The sequence below is a fragment of the Cottoperca gobio genome, chromosome 7, assembly GCF_900634415.1.
Source record: "Cottoperca gobio chromosome 7, fCotGob3.1, whole genome shotgun sequence".
NCBI classification, from domain to species: Eukaryota; Metazoa; Chordata; class Actinopteri; order Perciformes; family Bovichtidae; genus Cottoperca; species Cottoperca gobio.
The window spans coordinates 1,428,420-1,453,812 of NC_041361.1; the positions used below are offsets into that span (position 1 = coordinate 1,428,420).

At 42.7% G+C, this 25,393-nt stretch overlaps 1 protein-coding gene and 1 pseudogene across 1 annotated transcript; both read right to left on the bottom strand.

Annotated features, from left to right (window-relative positions):
* Positions 1 to 629: 629 nt before the first annotated feature.
* On the bottom strand, positions 630 to 21,890 carry LOC115010557 (dynein regulatory complex subunit 7-like; annotated as a pseudogene).
* Positions 21,891 to 22,795: 905 nt separating this feature from the next.
* Positions 22,796 to 24,418, bottom strand: LOC115010957 (C-type lectin-like). Its single transcript, XM_029435888.1, has 4 exons — positions 24,386 to 24,418; positions 24,102 to 24,345; positions 23,699 to 23,796; positions 22,796 to 23,211 (listed from the first exon to the last, which is right to left on the bottom strand). Exons 1-4 carry the CDS (start codon positions 24,416 to 24,418, stop codon positions 23,062 to 23,064), a joined length of 525 nt encoding a protein of 174 aa, XP_029291748.1. The 3' UTR covers positions 22,796 to 23,061.
* Positions 24,419 to 25,393: the final 975 nt, after the last annotated feature.

Here is a 25,393-nt window from a genome sequence, read left to right on the forward strand (position 1 = left end):
TTTTAAAGTTTTATGCTTTATATTTATTTTTATTTATAAACTGACGACTCCTGACGTTTTATGGATTTTGCAAAACAATGACTACAGAACAACTGATTAACTGTACAATTAACCCAAATAGTGAACGCAATAACTGCAGGACGTTTGGGTAAAATGTTGCATCAGAGATGAGGTTTCCTGTTATTATTAGGTACTTTTAATACAATGTTCTGTCTGTATTATGTTTAAATATATATATATATATTTTAACACTTATAAATACTTAATATACGTACTTTGTTTTAGTTGTTTTATTCTGTGTTTTCTTCACCCTGATGCTCGACCATTCTTCTATTAGCTCTTTGGTTGTTTTAACTGTTCTAATGCTGGACGAGACTGTTTAGCACAACGACTCTGTGAATATAACAGACTGTGTTCTTCACCGTGTCTTTATCCTGTGAGGTTTAAAATATTAAATATTAATCCAGATTTAAATAGAACAATTTAGTTTTCTTCACAGAAATGAATGAAATCCAGAGATAGAGGCCAACGATGTGGTGTCTTATACCCCTTTAAATGAAGAAGGCTTCACGACCCTACGAGATGTTATAATCTGATATATTTAGACTTTATTATTCTTTATACTGTGAACTTTTGCACATTCCTTGCAGAATGTACCTGCACAAAACTGTACAGCTCTACATTTTAAAAACAGATATATTATTCCAACGTTAAATCATTTTATTTGTTCATTTGTTCTTGTTTAGATTGATTTATAGTGTTTTATGTTTAAGGAGAAATAAACACGCTGACCTGTTGAAGAAGCTGTCAGTTATTTTATATCGATACATTGCTGTGAATTTGTTTTTAACTATCATTTGTTTAACATTTATTTATTTACAAGTAGTTTTTAATGTTTGAAGTGAAATAAAATACATTTATAAATACATGTGTGCTGCCTGTCTCACTATTCGGAAACATCCATAATGGAAGGCATTGAATGTCTGCAATTCAATTCATGACGTTGTTGCATTTGATTAGTTTAGATTTTCTGATTGCTATTCTTATATATATATAAAGAAGAAAGGAATATAAAATAATGTGTCGAGCTCTTCATACAGCAGCTGCCTCAGATATGAGACTGTCCCTGGGGTACAGATAATAGAGATAATATATTTACTCCAGTCCTCCAATAGAAATATCTTTAATGTGCTTTGTAGCTCGACTGCACCAGATCAAGTTGCTTCTGCAGGTTTATTTGCACAGCATGTTGTGCTCCGAACACATGGGCATGTGCGAAGGAGGATTTCTAAATCCTTCTCTAGAGGAAAGTATGCACATGTATAACATTCAGGTGACTCAGCAGAGCAGGTGAGGGGCCAGTCGAGGGTCTCGTTTCAGCTTCCAATCAAGAGTTTGGTACTTTTGAGGAGCTGCTTCCTTGTGCCTGGAACAAACACACGTGAATAATCAGATACACACACCCTTTGCTTTTGGGCCAAAACGCTTGCCGTTAATCTTCTGCAGTAACAGCGAGCAGAGTGATGCTTTTTCATAATTATATGACTTTGAATGGTTAGAATGTTAAAAATAAATACATTTTATAGAGTGGTGCAGCACTGAGCATTTGACCACTTCTGGTTCTCTCAAAGTCAACGTTTCTTTTTATGGGTTTTTGGGTAGAGGCCTGAAATAAATGTGGTTAACACAAGATAAAAAGATTTTAAAGTTTTGTTCTTCAACATAAAGTACGTCAGTAAATATCCCACTTGTGAATTTTGAAGCTTTTACATGTCTTACAGGTTAGGTGGCTTATGAGACTACACAACGTTGTGTAGTCGGTGTAGTCGAACCTCTGATTGAAGAGGAACAATGCGGATTCCGTCCTGGTCTTGGAACAACGGACCAACTCTTCACTCTTGCAAGGATCCTGGAGGGGGCCTGGGAGTACGCCCATCCGGTCTACATGTGTTTTGTGGATCTGGAGAAGGCGTATGACCGGGTCCCCCGGGAGATACTGTGGGAGGTGCTGCGGGAGTATGGGGTGAAGGGGTCACTTTTGAGGGCCATCCAATCCCTGTACGCCCAAAGTGAGAGTTGTGTCCGGATACTCGGCAGTAAGTCGGACTTGTTCCCAGTGAATGTTGGCCTCCGCCAGGGCTGCGCTTTATCACCAATCCTGTTTGTGATGTTCATGGACAGGATATCGAGGCGTAGTCGTGGAGGAGAGGGGTTGCAGTTCGGTGGCCTGAGGATCTCATCGCTGCTCTTTGCAGATGATGTGGTCCTGATGGCATCATCGGTCTGTGACCTTCAGCAGTCACTGGATGGGTTCACAGCCGAGTGTGAAGCGGTTGGGATGAGGATCAGCACCTCCAAATCTGAGGCCATGGCTCTCAGCAGGAAACCGGTGGATTGCCTACTCCGGGTAGGGAATGAGCCCTTATCCCAAGTGAAGGAGTTCAAGTACCTCGGGGTCTTGTTCGGGAGTGAGGGCACGATGGATCGAGAGATTGGCCGGAGAATCGGAGCAGCGGGGGCGGTACTGCAGTCACTTTACCATTGTGACAAAAAGAGAGTCGATCTTCGTTCCTACCCTCACCTATGGTCATGAAGGCTGGGTCATGACCGAAAGAACGAGATCACGGGTACAAGCGGCCGAAATGTGTTTTCTCAGACGGGTGGCGTCTCCCTTAGAGATAGGGTGAGAAGCTCAGCCATCAGGAGAGACTCGGAGTAGAGCCGCTGCTCCTTTACGTTGAAAGGAGTCAGTTGAGGTGGTTCATCTAGTAAGGAGCCACCTGGGCGCCTCCCTAGGGAGGTGTTCCAGGCACGTCCAGCTGGGAGGAGACCCCGGGGAAGACCCAGGACTCGGTGGAGAGATTATATCTCCTCACTGGGAACGCCTCAGGATCCCCCAGTCAGAGCTGGAGGATGTGGCCAGGAGAATGGAAGTTTGGGGTTCCTTACTGGAGCTGCTGCCCCCGACCCCCGATAAGCGGTAGACGATGGATGGATGGACAACGTTGTGAACACGAGCCCTCCTTTAGTTTAGTGGTGGTAACGTGAAGTCATGTGACCGCTGTGCAGTTTGTTTGTAGCCTAACGTTAGCTTTTTACTTCTAGTGATTGCATCTACGCTTTAGAAATCATCAAAGTGGTGTTAATATGTGGAGATTATCCTGCTGAACTAAAGGTGTAAGTATAATAAACTTATTTTCTGCCATAATTCAAAGTCTAATGGAAAAATCCCTTTTGGCTTTTTGTCGAGGGAACCAGTGCGATGCTAACTTCTGGGTCGGCCTACAAATATGTGTGTGTTTGTGTGTGTTTGTCTGTGTGTGTGTGTGTGTGTGTGTAGTACATGTTGAGGTGTTTCTTGGCGGCATGTATTCGTAGTGTTTTCTCAGAGCAGTAGGTCTGGTACTCTTCCTCCTGCTGCTCCGTCATGTTGAGCTGCTTCTTGTGGTACCACTGCTGTTTCCTCTGCAGTTCCTGTGTCTCCTAAACAAAGAAACTACATCTTTAAGGTCTTTGTCCTGCATTGGATAAAAGATGCACAATAACGTAATAACAACTTCATCTTTAACTTTTACACTAAAGATATTAGTGTAGGCAGGTGGAGAGAGAGTTAATATTGTATCTTTAACATCAACACCTCCATATGGCCACACCCTCATTATGAATACATGGTAGAAGGTCACCTTCAGAAAAATGCTATGAACTCCAGTATATTCAACCTTTAGTCAAACTGAAACGCACTGCTACCTTGAATTAAAGATTTCTCTAAGTTTGAACTTTGAATATTGTTGGAAACATTTGGGATAATGTAAGTACACAATTCAGTAAAATATTTAACATAGATCGAGTCGCTTTTAGACATATTAATGTGGAAATGTTACATGTTATACGTTAAAGTTCCTGCAGTGAATAAGGGATATAATATACATCATGAGTGAACTTTACCTTTTCATAGCGTTCCTGAATGAGGTCGGCGTGCTCCACCAGTCTCTGTTTAAACTCGGCCAAACAGTCCTGGTGGAGCTGCTTGGCGTCTTCGGCGCTCAGAGTCTCTGTGTTGTCCAGCCGAATGAGGAGAGGAGCCAGGATGTCCTTCTCCTTCTCCTGCAGCCACCGCTGCTCCTCCGCATCCAGACGCTCCTGCAACGGCAGAGAAATGGTCGACAAAGGACGTCACAGACACGTGTTTGGCTTTCCTGAAGGTGTTAGCCTGCTTGGACGTATTCAACTCTACTTTTGTCAGAAAAAGGTGTTTTTTGGCTGTTGAAACTGAACGACATTGTCAAAGGCCATTTTAAATGTCTTTAATATATAGTAGTTATTCAGTTGGTAGGTAAATAGATAACTAGTGATGGAGCAGTAATACCACAGTGTAGAAATACTCTGTAACAAGTCAAAGTCCTGCATTCTTACTTCAAGTAATGATCTCAAAGATGTTCATCTCAACACATTTCTGTTGTATCTTTGGCTGAACGCGGCAACACAATGGTGACTGAGCCTCCGGCCCACTGATGAAGCTTTTGTATTTGCAGTGTTTTACGTCTGTGGCGACAAAAATCACAAGCAGCATCTCCAGGAAGTGAGATCCACAAACACCTGCAACTCCCACCAAAGAGAATTGCTTTGTGGATCGAAGTACAAAAGTATTTGCATGAAAATGTATTTAAAGTACCAAAAGTAAAAGTTGTCATTCTACTGAATAACACATTTCAGAATGATATATGTTACCGTATATCATTGAAGCTAAACATTGAGTTAAAGGACGACTTTATATACTGCCGGGGAGCTTAATCCATAATCATTTAAAAGGTGATTTATATTTTGTATTAATGATCTTGACATTGAAAAGTAGTCAATAATAAGTAACTAATGTTGTCCGGGAACCATCACCTTACCGCGGTGGAGAGGTTTGTGTGTCCCTATGAACCATCACCTGTGTTGTCTGGAGCCTAGTGCTCCTGGTAGGGTCTCCCAAGGCAAATTGGTCTCAGGCGAGGGGCCAGACTAAGTATGGTTCAAAACGACTTCATGAAACAGAGGGAAAGAGAAGGAGAGATAATAGTCAATAATAAGTAACTAATGTTGTCGGAGAAATGTAGTGGAGTCAAAAGTCCAATATTTACCTTTAAGTATAAAGTAGCAACAATCTGAATTAAAGTGCCTCACTCCACTCACACACCACTGGCAGGTTGGTAGGTAAGTGTTGTCTCGAAGGGAAAGGGTCAACAGGAAGGTAGGAAACAGTTGCTGTTCAATGGGAATCTTGTCTCACCATTTCCTGTCTCTGGCTGCGGGCCCTGGCAGCTCCGGTTGTCGTCCACGGGGAGAAGTGAAGCTGAATGTCTCCCTCCTCCTGCTCTCTGCAGGCCACGATGTCTCTCACCTGCTCACACATTCACGTCTTTAACTTGAGTGAAAGTAGTAAACACCAAGATGTATTAGAAACTCCAGCATCATGGACGTTTCCCAGGTGCATCACATTGTCAGCTCTTCATGAGGACCTGACTGTGATTAACTGGGAGAGGTTTGACTGAGGGAGTCTGCAGCGACTGCTGGAGGGTTATACTCTGGATTCTGCAGGTCACGCATGCTTTGTAACAAATGCAGGCTCACGCACTCCCCATTACATTTTATATAAATCTTTAGGATGGTCCTCTTATTGCCAAGACATTGTTAGGCAAACTACCAACTTCTATCTCTGCAATAAGGACAGAGGGTCGTATGCTGTACAGATGTAACTGAGACACATAGGGTTCTATAAATAACATGTGAGTGATTGATTCATCTCCATCCTTTAATCCCTTCTTATTACTATGGGAACCACACCGTTTCTTTTCCTTATGTGTGCAGGTGTCCAGAAACCATGAATATTATGGGATGAATTGGGACACCACTGTACTGTGACTCCAGCTGACACTGAGGACACGTTACCTCTTTCTTAGATTCCCTGATCTGGAGAAGCACCTTGTCCTCATCCTTCATCAGGGCCACCAGCATCTCATGTAGAGCCAAAGTTTTAAGAGGCTCCTCGGATGGATCCACCTGAACGCCCACACAGACACAAATGTTGTGATTGTTGGAGAGTGAGAAACAGGAACAGCTCTGAGACTTTTACTTTGAAAGGCTGTGAAACCTGCTGTATGTCTTAGTGTGTGTTTGTTGTACCTGGAAGCTGGAGACCATGTCTTGTGTGAAGTCCTCGGCCTTCTTATTTTCTGTTGACTCTCGCGGTTTGATGAAGCTTCTCTTTGAAGGGATGAATCTGTGATCCTCTAAGTGATAGGTCAACTCGATACGTCTTTGAGCCAATAGGAACACTCGCTCGGCCACGTCTTCGTTGGCCGGCTTGGATCTGTTCCTGTGGAAACGCTCCACCACTTTCTGTACACACACACACACACACACACACACACACACACACACACACACACACACACACACACACACACACAGTGACCAGCTGAGAGAAACAGACAGGACGTCAGAAGGAATGAAAGATGTTGGACTAACATAATATAAAAAACATTTCACCTGAAATGATTCTCAACTATCCTGAGCGACTGATATCATTTATAAAATGATGGTAAAATGACCCCAGTGTGAATTTGTTTTGCTTTATGTTTACATCATTTTACCTGAACTGGTCGGTCATCCAGATTAATGTTGGAATCTGGTTTTGAAAGCTGTGTGTCGAAGACAGCGTGCCGGTAACAGAGGAAGTCCTTCCGGCCCTCGAAGAACTCTGTCATTTCACCTGGTGACTCCACCCTCCGCACCAGATCTTCAACACCAACATTGCTGAACTCCATCTCACGCTCCGTGTCTGTGCTCTTGGATGTGTACCTGTGAACTGAGCAAAACCCGTAACACTGAGGGAACAACGTTTAAGATCAAAGGCCATCGAAGCCCAGAGGGGATTTTATTAAAATGATATTTTAAACTTGAAACTGAAAATGTAATTCCACAATATCATCATTGAGCGCTGTACATCCTGTCCACACGTCAGCAGGCCTAACATTGTGTTGTCAGGCTCTTGTTGGTTCTGTTATAAGAGCTGTCCCTCTTGTCTCTATGTACTACATGCTCTGTTTCTATCTACATTTATTTTGACTACTTTTATGGTTGATTGTATTTTCTATGCTTTTATTCTTAACGTCTGTGCTTTTACTTATTGGACTACAGATGAAAAATGTACTTTCTGGCTAACTCATATTTTCAGAAGTGTTATTACAGTGTTCCTACAGCTGAAGGCAAGTTAGACACAAATATTAATTATGTTTAATGTCAAAAACGAGCTCTATTATCCTGCAGAGTTTAAACACTTGCTTCACAAAGTACACCGTGCCTCACATACATTATCTGGTACCAGTGTCAGCCGTGCTGCATAATGAACATGAACAAATGAAATGAACATCTGTAAAAACGTAGCGAGCAGCTGCCAGATTGTGAGCACGCAGAGGAAGCTACGCACATGGCGGACACAGTATAACAACAGGAGGAGGAAAGAATGTCATTTAGTTATCCCACATAAAACAACCGTTACTGAATGAGGGTTGAAGACGCTCCATTATGTTTCAGTTTGTTTTGTTGTTGTTTGTAAACAGATGTGTGCTACAGGTCAGTTACATGTGTCTTTGGTTCAGTGAACTTTTAACTGGATTTACATAAAAGGTGGAAACGTCGTACACGTTTGAAGCTTTCTGTGATGAAGCTGTCGACCTCGTTGACCTCCCTCTCCTCCAGGTGGTCGTTTCTGTGCTGATACCACTCCTTCACCATGACGACATCAGTGCCTTCAACACACACACACACACACACACACACACACACACACACACACACACACACACACACACACACACACACACACAGCTTGTCTCTTTGTGCTGAAAACAACTGAACTGTTCTTTAGAAGTCATCCGTTTCTCCTGAACACTCACAGTTCAGGTCTTTGTATGTAGTCAGTCGTGTGATCAGCCCGTCTGACATCAGGTCCGGTGCAAACTTCTCCAGCTTTGCTTTTCTGTACTGGGTCACCTTCTGTGTTCCCGGCCAGCAGGTCTCCAGGTCTGCAGACGAACGCAGAGGCAGCAGTTTGTGGAGGTTTTACAGCATCATGTGTTTGTGTATTTTATTACACCCTCTTGGAAATCCCACTGTGACGCTAACTCCCCCGGGAGAAACTGTGGAAATCTAAATGCAAATGATCTCCGTGTTTTCTGGGATTGCCCTGTTATTAAATATTTGTGGAGAGCGATACATAATGTCTATAATGCCCCTGGAGAGTAAGACCTTATTTTTGGGACTCATATCTCAAGAAGGATTTATTCATTTAATGATTAATTAAGGATTAATTCACGGATGGATATTACAATGGACATTTACAAAATGGAGAAGATAACAGCATATTTTACCCACAAGTGGAAAACTGTTGACTATGTAACGCTCCAGAGGCAAGCTTTCATTTAGCAAAAGTATGATTATATGGTGGAGAAACCATCACTCCCTAATTGTTTGTCACAAACCTTAAAATGGGAATTTCATACGTACAATAAATGGATGATGGACATACAATATTATAATATTTATGGGATTGTGTTTGATGCTGAATGCTATTTAAAAGATATACTGAGAAGACGTTAGAGAGCGGCTGGATATCAGCACTGATCTGTGTCTTTGTGCACTTTATTTGAATAGAAGTCATTAAGGTGTTTCATGTTTCTGTCTTGATGCTTTAATGTTTTGTCAGTTTTGTCAGCTGTGATCCTGAACATCTCCATCTTTATAGATGTCATAAAATAAACACTACGTTGCAAACAAACAGGTAAAGAGCGTACAGGGTGATGTACAGAATCAGCACACGGCACAATCAGGTAAATACTGCTCGTGTGGACTTCCTGTACCTTGTTTTGAGATCGGGATGTCACTGACCCAGGATCGTGGCATCTCAAAAGCTCGGGGCTGCTCCTCCTCCTTCATAAACAACAAAGTGTTGAACTTCATTCATCCTAAAATCATGTTTCAGTTTCATTTAGCTGTAAATTGTATTATTCTTTCTTTCTTGTTACCTATAATGACAAACAGGTGATAAGAGTGTGTTTGTTGAGGCCTGTTTGCAGCAGGACGGTGTGTGTGGGGTTGAGTCAGAATAAACTGCAGTGTGTGTGTTCATGGTACTGAAGGAACATGTCAGTGCAACAGTGAGGCTCACTGATGTGTTAATAGTTGTTGGACAGTAATGGAGCTCTGTGGCCCAGAGGAAGAAGAGACACACACACACACACACACACACACACACACACACACACACACACACACACACACACACACAATACTTGTTAGTCGATACATTCACCGCTGCTTTCAATCTTTTAATGGGATTTATTGACACTAATAAAAATATCATCCTTATCTTCAAAGGTGTTTTCCTGCCTGCTGACGATTATTTTCTAGATTAATCGCTTGGTCTAATTTTATAAACTTGTGAAAAATGTCCATCCCAGTTTCTCCAAGTCCAAGATGAAGTCTTTAAATGTCTCGTCTTTCAGTCCAAACCCCAAAGATATTCACTTTAATATCATGTGGAAACAGAAAAACATTTTTGGCCATTTTTACATGAAAAGTTACTTTAACAATTAATCGATTAACTAAATAGTCGGCGCTTATTTTCCTGTCGGTTGAATAATCGCTGCAGCTCTACTTTTAGGTCTTAATATCCACTATCAAAACTACTACATAGGGTGAGGGTATAAACTCATATACACACACAGAGAAAAACACACATACACACACCTCCACATCATTGGTGATTTTGCTCATCAGCTTACTCTCCTTTTTCTTCAACACATCAAGAATCAGCTGCTTTTTGTAGGTTGCACCGAACAGGACTGGCTCCCATATCTTTAAGTCTTCCAGGTCATACACCATATCCTACACACACACACACACACACACACACACACACACACACTTTCAGATGTATTGTCTCTATTGTTTCGGACGAGTGTGTGTGGAGTTGTCGTGGACTCACAGCGCAGCCGTTCCTGCAGTCCTGCATGTTGACGTAGTAGTTGAGATTGTTCCACACGCTCTCGATGCCCAGGAAGTTGTCATTGTCAGTGGTGTAGCTGTTCCCGGTCAGCGGGTCGATGAAGAAGTTCTCCTGGACGCTCCGACTCCCTGACAGCACCAGCACCCAACAGTGCACCCGCAGTCCTTGCAGGGGGTCAGCAGGTCGCTGCTCACTCTCCTGTTCATAAAGGGAAAGAAAAGGTCAAAGGAGGGAGAGTAGAGACGGAAGGCTTTAATATCTAACTTGAAGCTTTATTTCAGGATGCTTGCTCATGTGTGCTGCGATGTCAGAACATGCAGTTTGGCTTTTATTAGAAGTGTACGGAGCCGCCATTATCTCTATCTGTTCAACCAACAAGAAGCTCTTTCTCTGTGTCTGTAGTGGAAGACTGGAGGTGGGCCACTTTTATACAAAGTCACGTTAAATCAGGGAAATGTTGTATTTTTTAATCTAATATTTGCTTCAATAAATTATGAAATATATTTCCATCGTCACATTATTTGTGTACGTTTGTCTCTAGCTTTTATTACAGCAACAATATTATTAAACATCTTTTTGAATTATGATCAGCTGTGAAACACAATGTGATGAACTCAGAACTCCGGTTACTGTGTGTTTACTTTAGAGTCTTATTCGTTATTTGACACCATGCAGACTTCATGTGTCACCTCTTGTGGAACAGCACAAGATTACATTCTCTGTTCCTGACAACAATATGACTTTTTATGGTGTTTATGAATCTATTAATGACAGTCTAATGATTTATAATGTTTTAGTAACTATGCCACGAGAGAAATGATCGATATTTGAGAGTAATTTCAACTCATTCTCTGAGAACAAGGTCTGTGAATGGTATATAGCTCACACAGGGACTCACTGTCTAACTGTGGAGTGTTGCTTTACCAGTACAAACATCATGTTACCTGTAGTTTGTGTTTCTGAAACCTCGCAGCCTCTGCATCCTGTTTCTTCTTCTCCTGCTGCGTCACAAAGTTACTCTTCAGCTCCCTCAGAGGTTTCACTGTGTATTTGTTCTCCTGCGGCTCCTGCTCTGAGATCACACTCTGCACATACAAACACAAAGCACAAGCAGACAGACACATTCATATCTGTGAGTCACCGATCTATCTGACAAGCTGGTTACCGCTCTTTATATGTGCAGCAGTAATGAACATCAGTCATGAACACTGAACACAGCACTGACCTTGACCTCAGTGTCCAGCAGGGGGCACTCCTGCAGACTCTGGTCCAGCAGACACATCTCTTTGACAGCGTAGCCGCTGACACAGTAAACGTCGTAGTGGGCCCCGAGCAGCAGGCTGCACAGCAGGGTGGCACATTCAAAACATGTGGCTCTCTGACTCTGCAGCACCGAGCTGGAGGAGAACAAATACCTGGGCTGGGACAGCAACACACAAGGACAGATTTCTGAATGGGCCTGCTGGGCACAGGTTAGGGGGTCCCTGAGCCAGATCTTCTGTTTGAAGTTACTGCTACCTACAGTTACTGCTTGAAGTCACAAAGAGACACAAAATGACCAAAAGGGACGCAACTCTATCACCAAGAATGACTAAAACGAGGCACAAATGACCACAAAGAGACACAAAACGTCTATTAAAATAATGCAAAACAAGCACAGGGACACACAAAGAGACGCAAAATGACTACAGAGCACATTCAATTAAATTGGCATTTAATTAGATTAAACACGGAGGCATCAAGTTGGCTATATTAGAGCTTTCAGAAAAACCTGAGTTTCACAGTCGTGATTGTGATTTGGAAGTTGACGTGAACAGTGTCTACAGTCAGGAACTGTAGTCATGGTAACCACACACACACACACACACACACACACACACACACACACACACACACACACACACTTCTTGAGATTGCTTTTAGCTTTGAAAGGTGCTTTACAAATAAAATGTATTATTATTATTATTATTATTATTATTATTATTATTATTATTATTATTATTATTATTATTATTCCAACACCTACTTAAATAAGTGGACCAAATGATTATGTGGTCATTCGTGTTGCTCTTCTCACCAGGCCTTCAGGCGGCTCCAAAGGGTCCAGAGACAGGAAGTTAGCCACGAAGGAGGCACAGCCCCCCCAGGTGAGAAGTTCAGGGAACACTGTCGGTGTGGGCCGAAGCGTCATGGACACAAACTTCTGAATATTAGAAAAACCAACACTGGACTCAGACAGAGGTACATTAGTATATGGAAGGATGGTGATAAGAAAACACAATAAGTTGATGAACTTACATTCTCAGGATAATCGTGAAAATCTCAACAGTGACTTGAAAACGTCCAGATTGCTATCAAGGTAAAGAAGTGACAAATAGAGCCTGATATAAAGAAAAACATGTCTTCATGTACACAGGGGGTGTCACAGTCCCATCTGTATACCTAGTGTTTTCCGGTCCATGTTTTCCCTGTCTCTTTGTGTGTGTGTGTGTGTGTGTGTGTATGTGGCAGGGGCACGGTCAAAGACTTCAGCAGCTGATCTCATTCAACCCATCAACTCCAATCTGCTCACCTGTCTACAATCAACTCATCCCAGCACAGTTTATCTACCCCGGTCTTCCAGTCACTCATCGCCAGGTTGTTGTTTCTACTACCCCGGATCACTGCATAACTTGTCGCTCAACTTCTGCCTGCCTGCCTGCCTGCCTGCCTGCCTGCCTGCCGCCCGCCCGCCCGCCTGCCCGCCCTCCCCATTATTCTCTCACCATCTAGCCAGTATTGTTTTAATAAACTATTTAAACTTACTCCGTTTCCAGAGTCTAGTGTTCTGCGCCTGGGTCTCCTCTGGACGTACACATAACAGAACAATCTGGCCAACATGAACCCAGCAGACACTGACTCGCTCCGTGAGGCTCTCGCTAACCAGGGTGTTCTCGTGGGTCGCCATGACCAAGCACTCCCTGAGGTAATGAACAATATTCAATCACTATCTACCAACATGGCACAGCTGGGACATCAGCTGAGCCTGGTTTCTACTCCCCTCACACTTTCTGCTCCGACCAACCCTCTGGAGACTTTAGCCTCATCCTCCAGTACGTGAGCCTAACACTCCCACTCCCAATCGTTATTCAGGAGACTTAGGGACATGTAGGTTTTTTTTGTGTTTTTTTTTTTTTGTGTTCGCTAGTCTTTGAGCAGCAGCCCGCTACATATGTTTGTGACAGGGCAAGATAAGTTACATTATTGGGCTACTCACTGATCGAGGTCTAGCCTGGGGTTCAGCTATATGGGAGGGTCAGGGTCCTCTTTGTTTTTCACTCCCAGAGTTTTTAGTGGAGATGAGGAAAGTGTTTGATCACCCGGTCAGCGGTAGGGAGGCGTCACAACGTCTTCTTGCCTTACGACAAGGGTCCCGTAGTGTAGCCGAGTTTTCAGTTGAGTTTCGTACACTAGCAGCTGAGGCCGGTTGGAACGACTCAGCTCTCTAGGGAGTTTTTCGTACAGGGTTAGAGGATGCTGTTAAAGATGAGTTAGCGGTGAGGGACGAGTCTGCCAGCTTGGACGACTTAGTGTCGTTAGCCATAAGATTGGACAACCGTCTTAGGGAACGACGCAGGGAAAGGGCTAGTCGGTCCTCAGGGTTGTCTTCTTCTCAGGTAGTTCCTCCTTCTCCAGCTAGACTCTGTGCAGATCTTGTTGTTTACCCTAATACCAACCAGGTAGTCTCCTCTTCCCACCTATCTTCTGTGGAGCCGATGCAACTAGGCAGAGTCCGACTCCCTCCCGACGAAAGTCTCAGGAGACTCAAAGAGAGACTCTGTATGTATTGCGCTCACTCCGGCCATTTCCTGGCCTCCTATCCCCAGCTACCAAAAGAGGGAGCTCGTCAGTAAGGATGGGGATACTGGCGAGCAAGACCACTTCTTCTGCCCCACAAGACCGAAGACCCCTGCAGGCCACATTGTTGGTGAACCAACAAGCTATCTCCCTGCCAGCCCTGGTTGATTCTGCAGCAGATGAGAGTTTCCTGGACGCCCAATTAGTGGTCTCGGCCGGTATCGCTACTCAACCTCTAGAGGGTTGAATGAAAGGTTCCTGGCCCAGGTCACTCATATAACTGAACCACTTCATCTCATCCTGTCAGGCAACCTACCATGAAGAGATAAGGTTTCATGTTATGCCTTCTCCCCACACACCCCTAGGACTAGGCCAGCCCTGGTTGAAATTGCACAACCCCCACATAGACTGGTTAACTGGTCAAGTCAAGAGTTGGAGCTCTTTTTGTCACTCCTCCTGCCTGCAGTCTGCACTTTCCCCAGCGGGTTGCACCAGACCCACATCCAAACCCGAGTCAGTCAACTTGTCTGCAGTTCCTGCTGTTTATCATAACCTGGGAGAGGTCTTTAGTAAACAGCGGGCCCTGTTTCTGCCTCCTCATCGACCTTACGACTGTGCCATTGACACTCTTCCCGGCGCTCCTCTACCTTCAAGCCGCCTATTCAACCTGTCCCGACCTGAGCAAGAGGCCATGGAGGTCTATATCCGGGACTCTCTCGCGGCTGGTCTCATAAGACCATCTTCATCCCCTGTGGGAGCGGGTTTCTTTTTTGTGGCTAAGAAGGACAAATCGCTTCGGCCATGTATTGATTATCGGGGTCTGAACAACATTACTATTAAGAACAAGTATCCCCTGCCCCTCATCAATTCAGTCTTTGAGCAATTACATGGAGCTACCGTCTTCTCCAAGCTCGACCTCAGGAACGCTTACCATTTGGTCCGCATACGGCAGGGGGATGAGTGGAAGACGGCATTTAACACCCCCCCTTGGTCATTTTGAATACCTGGTGATGCCATTTGGACTCACCAATGCACCCACCGTTTTCCAGGCTCTAGTGAATGATGTCCTCCGAGACCTGCTGAATCGTTCTGTATTTGTTTATTTGAACGACATCCTGATTTTTATTTTTATTTTTTTCCCGCACTTTTGAGGAGCATGTACAACACGTGCAACAAGTTTTCCAAAGGCTTCTGGAGAATAAATTGTTTGTGAAGGCCGAGAAATGCAAGTTTCATGTGGATTCGGTGGACTTCCTGGGGTACATTGTCGAGAGGGGGCAGGTCAGGACGGATCCAGAAAAGGTTCAAGCAGTGGCTCAGTGGCCCCAACCTACCACTCGGAAGCAGCTTCAGCGTTTCCTGGGTTTCGCTAACTTCTATCGCCGGGTTGCCGGACCCCTTAATCAACTTACATCCCCGTCAGCATCCTTCTCATGGACTCCTCAGGCTGAGGGTGCATTTACAGAGCTGAAGAAACGGTTAACGTCAGCTCCGGTCCTCATTCATCCCGACCCAGCTTTGCAGTTTATCGTCGAGGTGGATGCCTCCAACTCTGGAGTAGGGGCAACTGCTCCATCCTTGTGCTTTTTTCTCCAGACGCCTGTCTGGGGCTGAACAGAACTACGATGTCGGCAACAGGGAACTACTCGCGGTTAAGCTGGCCTTGGCGGAGTGGAGACACTGGTTGGAGGGGACCGAGCAGCCGTTCATCGTCTGGACGGATCACAGGAAACCTGGCTTACATTCAATCCGCCAAGAGACTAAATTCCCGGCAAGCTCGCTGGGCATTGTTCTTCGGCAGGTTCAATTTCACACTGACTTTTCGTCTAGGTTCCAAGAACGGTAAACCTGATGCTCTATCCAGACTGTTTTCCATTGACCAGGATTCGGCAACCCCTGATACTATTGTTCCCTCTTCCAGCATAGTGGGCGTTGTTACGTAGGAGATAGAGGGAGTTATCAGGAATGCCCAAAAGGATCAACCTGATCCTGGTAATGGTCCAAATAACCGTCTGTTTGTTCCCGATTCTGTGCGCTCCCAGGTTCTTCAGTGGGTTCATGCCTCTCGTTTTGCCTGCTACCAAAGGGTTAACTGGACACTTTCCCTGCGTCGCTGTCACTTTTGGTGGTCTTCGATGGAGGTTGATTCCTGGGCCTTTGTTCTTGCCTGCATGGTCTGCGCCCACAGTAAGGACTCCCACCAGGCTCCTTCCGGTTTGCTTCGGCTGCTCCCAGTTCCTAGTCACCCGTGGAGTCACATAGGTTTGGATTTTGTTACTGGTTTGCCACTTTCCCAAGGAAACACAGTCATTCTCACCATTGTGGACAGATTCTCCAAGGCCAACCCCTTCCAAGCTCCCCACTGCCTTCGAGACTGCCTGGTCTCCTGGTCAACCATGTGGTCCGTTTACATGGCATCCCCAGTGACATCGTCTCTGACCGGGGACCACAGTTTTCGTCTCAGGTATGGAAGGCATTCTGTCGTGCTATTGGGGCATCTGTTAGTCTTTCCTCTGGTTATCATCCAGACTAATGGGCAGATGGAGCGGGCCAACCAAGACCTGGGGTCCATGCTATGGTGCGTCACAGCTCAGAATCCCTCTTCCTGCAGTGTTCATATTCCCTGGATCGAGTATGCCCACAATTCGCTCTCCTGCGCCGCCACGGGTATATCTCCATTTGAGTGTTCTTTGGGATATCAACCACCTTTCTTTCCAATCCAGGAGGACGAGATTGCGGTGCCCTCAGTCCAAGCTCATCTGCGTTGCTGCAGGAAGATTTGGAGGGGTGCTCGCTCGGCTCTGCTGAGGACCACTGAGCGTAACCAACGCATCGCCGACCGTCACCGGACCCCCTGCACCAGAGTGGAAAATAGGTCAGAGAGTTTGGCTATGTTCTAAAGACATTCCATGACAGGCAGAATCCAAGAAGTTAAAGCTTTGTTTCATTGGTCCATTTGAGGTGGAGAGGGTAAATAACCCATCCGCGGTCAGACTGAAATTACCATCATCCCTGAAGCTTCATCCCATCTTTCATGTATCTCAGTTGAAACCAGTTTCCTCTAGTCCTTTGTGCCCTCCTACCGTCGCCCCTCCACCCACCCGAATCATCGACAACCACCCGGCCTACACGGTCTGATGACTGTTGGACATCTGACGACTGTTGGACATCCGCCGACGGGGCCGTGGGTACCAGTACCTGGTGTATTGGGTGGGATACGGTCCAGAGGAGAGGATGTGGTTGTCCCGCAGGCTCATACTGGACCACTTTCTCATTCGGGGGTACTGTCACGGTCCCATCTGTATCCCTAGTGTTTTCCGGTCCATGGTTTCCCTGTCTCTTTGTGTGTGTATGTGGCAGGGGCGCGGTCAAAGACTTTAGCAGCTGATCTCATTCAACCCATTAACTCCAATCTGCTCACCTGTCTACAATCAACTCATCCCAGCACAGTTTATCTACCCTGGTCTTCCAGTCACTCATCGCCAGATTGTTGTTTCTACTACCCCGGATCACTGCATAACTTGTCGCTCAACTCCTGCCTGCCTGCTGTACCATCATTCTCTCACCATCTGCCTACTAGCGAGTATTGCTTTAATAAACTATTTAAACTTACTCCGTTTCCAGAGTCTAGTGTTCTGCGCCTGGGTCTCCTCTGGACGTACCCATAACAGGAGGGACCTTATGATTTATGATTACCTTATTTAAGAATGTTCTGTTTTTAATGTTTTTGTTTGTTTGTTCACTGTCTAATTTATATAAACATATTTTATATTTAATGTTTGTTTATATTTTAGATTCTCTTTTTGTTTTGACGTGTGTGATTTTTTAAACATATTTATTGAGCGTTGTTGAAGAGAGCCTGAGATGCAAGAAGTTGAACTTCACTAAAAAGATGTTCTATCTGTGATGCAATAAAAATATTTGTTTTGTTTCTTTACAAAATTCAAAAAGTGATTCCAGTATGTGTTAGTGACTTTCAAGACTTTTATGCATATTTTGAGGATTATCAGGATAATGTCGTAAATCAGTTATTGTGAATAATGGTGACATGAAAAGTTTATATTGTCCCGTGTCTCCTATATGGGCTGTTTGAAGATGTAGGGACGGGGTGGCGTTTCTCTCCCCGAGAGAGGAAAAGAGAAGAAAGTTGATGCAGAAACTCGTCCAGTAAATTGAGATTGTTAATTTTACCTTAACGCCACATTCGTTGACAGGGGCAGAGCAGCAGCGGTTTGCGGTCGGGATACAAGTGTGAATACTGACGCTGGAAGTTGTCGCCGATGGCCAACAGTCGACTCTCGTCGGGGAAGTTAATTCTGTAGGACTCTGGACACAGCCCGTCTGCCTGGTCCACCTTCAGACTGGTGAAGGACAGCAGGAGAAGACAGTCAAATAAATCTAATAATAATCTAAATCATCACAATCTTTGATGTAATTAGATGCTGAATCATTTTAACCAGATCTGCACACCAGACATTTATAATTGGCCTGTAAACATTTCTTTACATTATTTTTACTCATCTCAGTACAAAATCTAAATATTAAGTCCATGTGAACTATAGTGAGAAAGAAACTGATGAAACTATTAACTTGATCGTCTTTTTACCTCATTTAATTTGTCTTGTAAAGCACTTTGAGCTAAATCTCTTGTAGGAAAAGTGCTCTTAAAATAAAGTTTATTATTAATATTATAAAACTATTTAGAGATAGTTTAACTTCGTAAAATACTTAAATGACTAATTGTTACAGCCCTAAATGTATTAATATATATATTGAATGCAACAGTTAGTAGTTGTTTAGTCATTTGAAGGCACAGACTCACTTTGTATGGCCTCCTTCAGTGTGTGAGTGTGTTGTGTGTTTATAAGTGGTGGACACTCACAGAAGCTCCTGAGGAGCTGAAACATGGAGAGTTCCCTCCAGCTTCTTCGGCTCCTCCTCCTCCTCCTCCTCCTCCTCCTCCTCTCGTGTCTCTCCTCCTCTGACTTGCTCCTCACTGTCTGACTCCAGTACAGTCTCCATCTTTAATAAAAGTGTGAAATGTGAGCCACAGAACAGCCGGTCAGAAACAAAGGATGTTCTCATGAACCTGACGAGCAGCTCATGATGAATCATCACTGTCCTGTCGCCTACAGAGACTTTGCTTCCTGTGTTTGTGTGTCGTGGATGTTTGTTTGCTGTGGTCTTGTTTTTGTGCTGTTTGTATTCTGTAACTTTATATCTGCACTGATCAGGAGTTGTGCTCTTAATGTCGTTGTATTCTTTACAATGACAAAGGATTTTTATCATATTTCTATTCTGCTTGTAAAGATATTTCAGGTCGTCTCTCATTTAAAGACACGATGGGGATAAAGATATGCAAAGATTACTTATTTTGCATTAAAGTGAAATTCAATATTGCAAACCCAACATGGAAAACACTTCAGCCAATTGTACATGTTATATTGTACCACACACCTGGTCCGTATTCTGAATATTTATCTGAATTCTCAGAGTTTTTATCAAGTTTAGACATTCAAACATCCATCCATCCATCCATCCATCCATCCATCCATCCGTCGTCCACCGCTTATCCGGGATCGGGTCGCGGGGACAGCAGCTCCAGTAAGGAACCCCAAACTTCCCTTCTCCGGGCCACATCCTCCAGCTCTGACTGGGGGATCCTGAGGCGTTCCCAGGCCAGTGAGGAGATATAATCTCTCCACTGAGTCCTGGGTCTTCCCCGGGGTCTCCTCCCAGCTGGACGTGCCTGGAACACCTCCCTAGGGAGGCGCCCAGGTGGCATCCTTACTAGATGCCCAAACCAGCTCAACTGGCTCCTTTCAACGTAAAAGAGCGGCGGCTCTACTCCGAGTCTCTCGCGGATGGCTGAGCTTCTCACCCGATCTCTAAGGGAGACGCCACCCGTCTGAGAAAACACATTTCGGCCGCTTGTACCCGTGATCTCGTTCTTTCACATTCAAACAGTTAAAGTTATTATTGTAGATGACTTTAATGTCCATGTGACGTCGATAGTAACAGCCTTAATACTGTGTTTATCTCATTGTTGGATCTGATTGTGTTCAGTCAGAATGTACATAGACACACTCACTGTTTTAACCCTCGACCTTGTTCTGACACATGACATTGAACATTTGTTAGTCTTTCAACATAATCCTCTTTTATCGGACCATTTTATAATAACTTTTGAAGTCCTGTTCCTGGACTACAAGTTACTAGGCAACAGTTCCCACACTAGATGTCTTTATGATAGTGCTGTAGTTACATTTAAGGAAGTGATTCCATCAGCATTTAATTCACACCATGTCTCAATGTAACGGAGGACTCTTTAGTCCCAACCCCGACATTGATGGTCTTGTTGATCGTGCTGCAGGCTCACTGTGAATGACACTGGACTCTGTCGCTCCTCTAAAAAAGAAGTTAATGACACAAAGAAAGCTCCACGGCACAACCCCGAAACTGCAAACTGAAGCAGAAGTCGAGAAAGGAAATGGCGTTCCTCCAAGGTGGAAGAATCTCTTCTAGTCTGTAGATAATGTTAAAACATCTCAGAAGGCTCTCCGTAATGCCAGAGCAGCGTATTCCTCATCATTAACAGAAGAGAATAAGAACAACACCAGGTTTCTTTACAGCACTGAGGACGACAGAGAGCTACAGCTCTACTGAGCTCACTATTCCCACATCCCTTAGTAGTGAGACTTCATGAGCTTCTTTAACCATACAATTATAATTATTAGAGACTAAATGAATCACCTCCTGCCCTCAGCCTGTACAGATGTATCTTCTACCAGCTTAAAAACAGCTGTAAAACCTGATTATATATATTTTTAAGCAATAGCTCACGACAGGCCGTGGGTTGTCGATCTCTGCTTCGCGTCGGGCCGAACCACGCCCCTTAACTGTGATATAATGACCATATATCACGGTCTGAAGTGAGCTATTGCTTTTATAAAACGGTTACCAAGTGTGGCAATATGAAAGAAAAATACACACTCCAATTCAAATAGTTTTTATTATTAAATAATGATGTTCAAAATAAAATAGTCCCCCGTTGCCTGCTGCACAAAACATAGTGCGAGGTGGTTGCTATGCAACAACACTAACAGCTAGCGAACATATTTGGTCTACCTGCTCTTCAGTAGCTCTGCATGTCGTCTTTTAGGGGCTCTCTTCTCTGGAGATAGGCACTGATCGATCCACTCCTCCAGAGTAAAGCTTTGTAAGTTTGTTTCTAAACGGACCTAATTTAACAGCTGTAACGGTTGTAGCTTTTTCTCCGCCGCGGAGGGATACTGACTTGTTGTGAAAAGTAACTACAATTCTACCTGTGATATACGCTCATTATACCACGGCTAAGAACCAATCAGATTGCTTGATTTGACATGTCCGTTTTATAAATATATATATATATATATATATATATATATATATATATATATATATATATATATATATATAGACTGCTTTTCTCTCATCGACCTTCAACAACTAACTTCAACTTCTTCTTCTAAGCCATCAACCTGTCTCTTGTACCTGATTCCAACTTAACTGTTAAAAAACGTTTCACCCTTAATCAACACTTGTTTAAATGAAATATGATCCACCTGTCTTTACTATCAGGCTGTGTACCACAGTCAGTGAAAGTAGCTTCATAACAAACCTCTTCTTAAAAAGCCCAGTCTTGATCCAGACGTTTAAGCCAACTATAGATCAATCAAGAAACACCGGTAAAAATCACCGGTAGCGTTAATAACTGTGGAATGTGAATTAAGCTAACGTTACAATAACAAACTGTGTTAGCGTTAAGTTACAAGAACTATTAAATATATATATTAAAGTATATAAAGTATTTAAAGCTGTACTCACCCAGTCCTACAGAAATTAACGGGTTTTGTTTGGAGGATCTTTTCTGTTTAGCTCACTAACGTCTCGAGCGTTGAGAGTACTCCGTGTCCATGGTAACAGCCTGACGTGATGACGTGTGACACGTTGCCTTCACGTGCTCTCAGAGATAATTAAACTTTATACACACGGTGTAGATAACGAGGACGTTCATTGTTTAAAGTCAGGAAAAGACCATTCTGGTATATTGAAGCTACAATATTGTGGAAAGTTTTCAATATTAAAAAAGATCAAGAAATAAATAATCATACGAATGAAATAAATAAATGAACCAACAATGTGAGAAATAATTTAACAAATAATTCAAACTCAATAACATTACTTTATTGGATATAGTTTTTATTTCATTATGACATTTCCCCCAAAGACACTTTCAAAACCAAAAGATATTTAGTTCATGATCATTTGTGACAAAACAAGCATCAAGTCTTAATATTTAAGAAGCTGGAACCAGCGGAGATTTAGCATTTTATCTTAGAAGATGTTACAGTCACTTAAGAAAAGTCACATGTTTGCATCTCTAACAAAGTGACAGCATAAGAATAATACATACAATTATGTTTCTATAAATCTCATATGAAAAACATTAAATTCACTTTAAAATATATTTTAAAGATTCTTCAAAACATTAAAGGTCATCTTTTTTATTTATTTATTTTTTATTCTTACAATATTATCTTACCTATTAATTTAATCATATCTGATCTATAAAATGTCAGAAAATAGAAAAGTTCCCCGTTATAAAACCCCAGAAACAAAGCAGATGAATAATAAATGTCTTGTTTTAATCAGCATACATGTAATTATCTTTCTGTAAACTCATTTTAAGATATTCTGAGACATAACAGCGAGACAACAACACATTTGTGATGCAATGTTACTCTCAAATTAAGAAATATTTATCTTTCTCATGTAAATAGATTTTAAAGATTCTTCACAACGTCATCTTTTTTATTGGTGATTTTTCCACTGGAGTTGCCTTCAGTGAAATCTTATTTTATCTTATAGTTTCTTATCATATTGTATTTAATCTAATCATATAAAATGTCAGAACATAGTAAAGATGCCTGTCATTATATCCCACAGGTCAAGCAGATAAATGCAACAGTCTAAAGAACACAGACATGAAGTTCATGACCATATATAACAAAGAAAAGCATCAAATCAGAATAGTTGTGACTAATCGACTAATCAGCTGATTGTTCAGCTCTATTCTGAGCCGTTACATGACGACTTAGAGGAAAGAAAGAAAAACAGACAGAGATTCCACATTAAAGCTCATCCTTCGTCTTCTCCTCCTCCTTCGTCTTCTCCTCCTCCTTCGTCTTCTTCTCCTTGTAGAAGACTTTTCCATCAGGCTGCTTCTTCCAGTTCACTTGGATGTTCTCATCCAATCCCTGGTCCTTCAGCTTCTGTTTGATCTGAGATACAAAACTCCTCCTCATCATCATCATCATCATCATCATCCTGATCATCACCATCCTCATCATCCTCATCATCATCCTCATCATCATCCTCATCCTCTTCATCCTCATCATCCTCTTCATCATCCTCATCATCATCCTCATCCTCTTCATCCTCATCATCCTCATCCTCCTCATCATCCTGCATATGTATGACTGATTGTTATTTGAGCAGCGCTCTGCTGAAGTCCTGTCCTGTATTTGGACAAAGTGTTGTAATGTATAATGGAAACAGCTTTTCAATGTCATTTACTGAATGTTCTTATTTTGCAGAGTTTAATATGTTTAAATATCTCTTCATGTGTTTCCTACCTCTTCTGTCTCTTGTACTGCTGTAATGTGAATTCCCCCTCTGGAGATCAATAAAGTTTTATCTCATTTGAATTTGCTTTAAAGATTCATCTGGTTGTTCTGTTTCTTCATAAAAGTATAAAAGATGATTTACCGTCAGCAACATGTTCTCCAGCACAGCAGGGTCGTCCAGATCCGCAGAGGAGCTTGTCTTCACCTTCAGTTTGAACAATTTCAACTCTTGCTTTGGAACTGAAGACACAAACAAACTTCATCAGTCACAACATTTATTGTTGGTTCTTTTTTCAGCAGACTCAGTTTTTCCATATAATTCTGACATTCCTCTGGATTTCATGTGTTTAAACAGTGACAGAGAAAATGTGGTATTTTCAGCATTAAGTCAAAGTGATCATCTGCATATGATCAACATCATTAGAGTTCAACTTTATCATCCAGAATTAGATATTTTGTGTTGTTTGTTATATTATCATTCAGGACATTTGATGCTAAAGTGAAGTTTAATCTAAATACTATTTGAATCATGGGTTACCACTCACGTGGACTGTAGTAGCAGATGAACGCAAACTTCACATCACAGTTCCAGTCCCTCCATCGACCATGTCCAGAGGAGAAGTCTACAGTCACACAAGCCTCATTGTTCCCATTGTAGTTGTTAGGTTCCCCAGCACTCCAGAACCTAAATGTGGAGTCACTTCCATCCGACCACTTCCAGGAGTCTCTGGAAAGTCCGATCCAGGCTGTGCCCCCAGCAGGTACCAGATCCTGTATCTTCTGGCTTCTCTGCCATGTTCCTCACACTGGCCAGGTCTGTGTAGTTTGCTCTGCAGTAGCTCTGGGCCTCAGTCCATGTCATTGAGATGTTGATGAAGACAAATGTCACATTCGGTCCTGAAAATGGACGACAGTGAAGTTCTGTGTAGAGGCACCATAACATACAGCCTGCCATCAGTAACACATCTGTGGTGCCTTTATAATATATAATATATGATCTTTAAATCACTGATATATAAGAAATCACATCAATGAAGTCATTCATTTGTAAACATTAAAATGTAAGACATCATCTTAATAAATGTTATTGAGTATTTCTTATCAGTCTCTCCACATGAATATAAATATATTAATATTAAACAAAGAAAAGAGGAGCGACAGGCAGCAATGCTAGCAGGTAGAGAATACCTTTGCTGCCATATGTTTACTTATTATTTGCTTCTCAGTCGCCTGTAAAGGACTTTGAATTGAACTAAACTGTATGAACTGATTGACTGATACTATATAGGCTCAAAATAAAATAAAATAAATGAAGAGAAAGAAAAGAGAAGAGAAACTTCACAAGTTAGTATTCTCACCTCTGACATCTAAGCAGATTGCCGGATGAGATCCTTCACAACTCATGTCCCTCCATTGTCCCAGACGATCAATCATTGTGCAGTGTTCTTGCGCTTTATAGTTGTCTGGATCTCCAGGACCCCACAGTCTGAACTCTGTCTCTCCGGGTCTGTAGAAACTTCTGTCTGACAGTGACCACCTCCAGCTGTCCAGGTCATCGTAAAGACCTATCCAGATGTGCTGAAAGCAATATTTCATTGTGATATAAAGAATTAGACCCTGCTCTAGCTTTTGTTCAATGCAACATATTTACATAAACTTTGCATTCACAGTCTTGATACTGCCCATCAGTCTGATCCTCTACGACTTTATTACAGGATTTCATGATTCCTTTGGCTCAACTTTCAAAACAGTTTCAATTTGAAAGCTCTTAAAGATCAGGTTCACATTCTTTGTGTCTTAAAACAATATTCAGGTGTCATATAAGATAGAAACATGT

Bases quoted from the DNA above. Each gene is read 5' to 3' on its own strand.
- LOC115010957 (XM_029435888.1), bottom strand. From the start codon at position 24,418: ATGACATGGACTGAGGCCCAGAGCTACTGCAGA. The intron at 23,797-24,101 runs GTGAGTGGTAAC...TTGTGTCTTCAG, and splicing joins CATCTGCTACTACAGTCCAC to TTCCAAAGCAAGAGTTGAAA. The intron at 23,212-23,698 runs GTAAATCATCTT...TTTGTATCTCAG, and splicing joins TGGAGAACATGTTGCTGACG to ATCAAACAGAAGCTGAAGGA.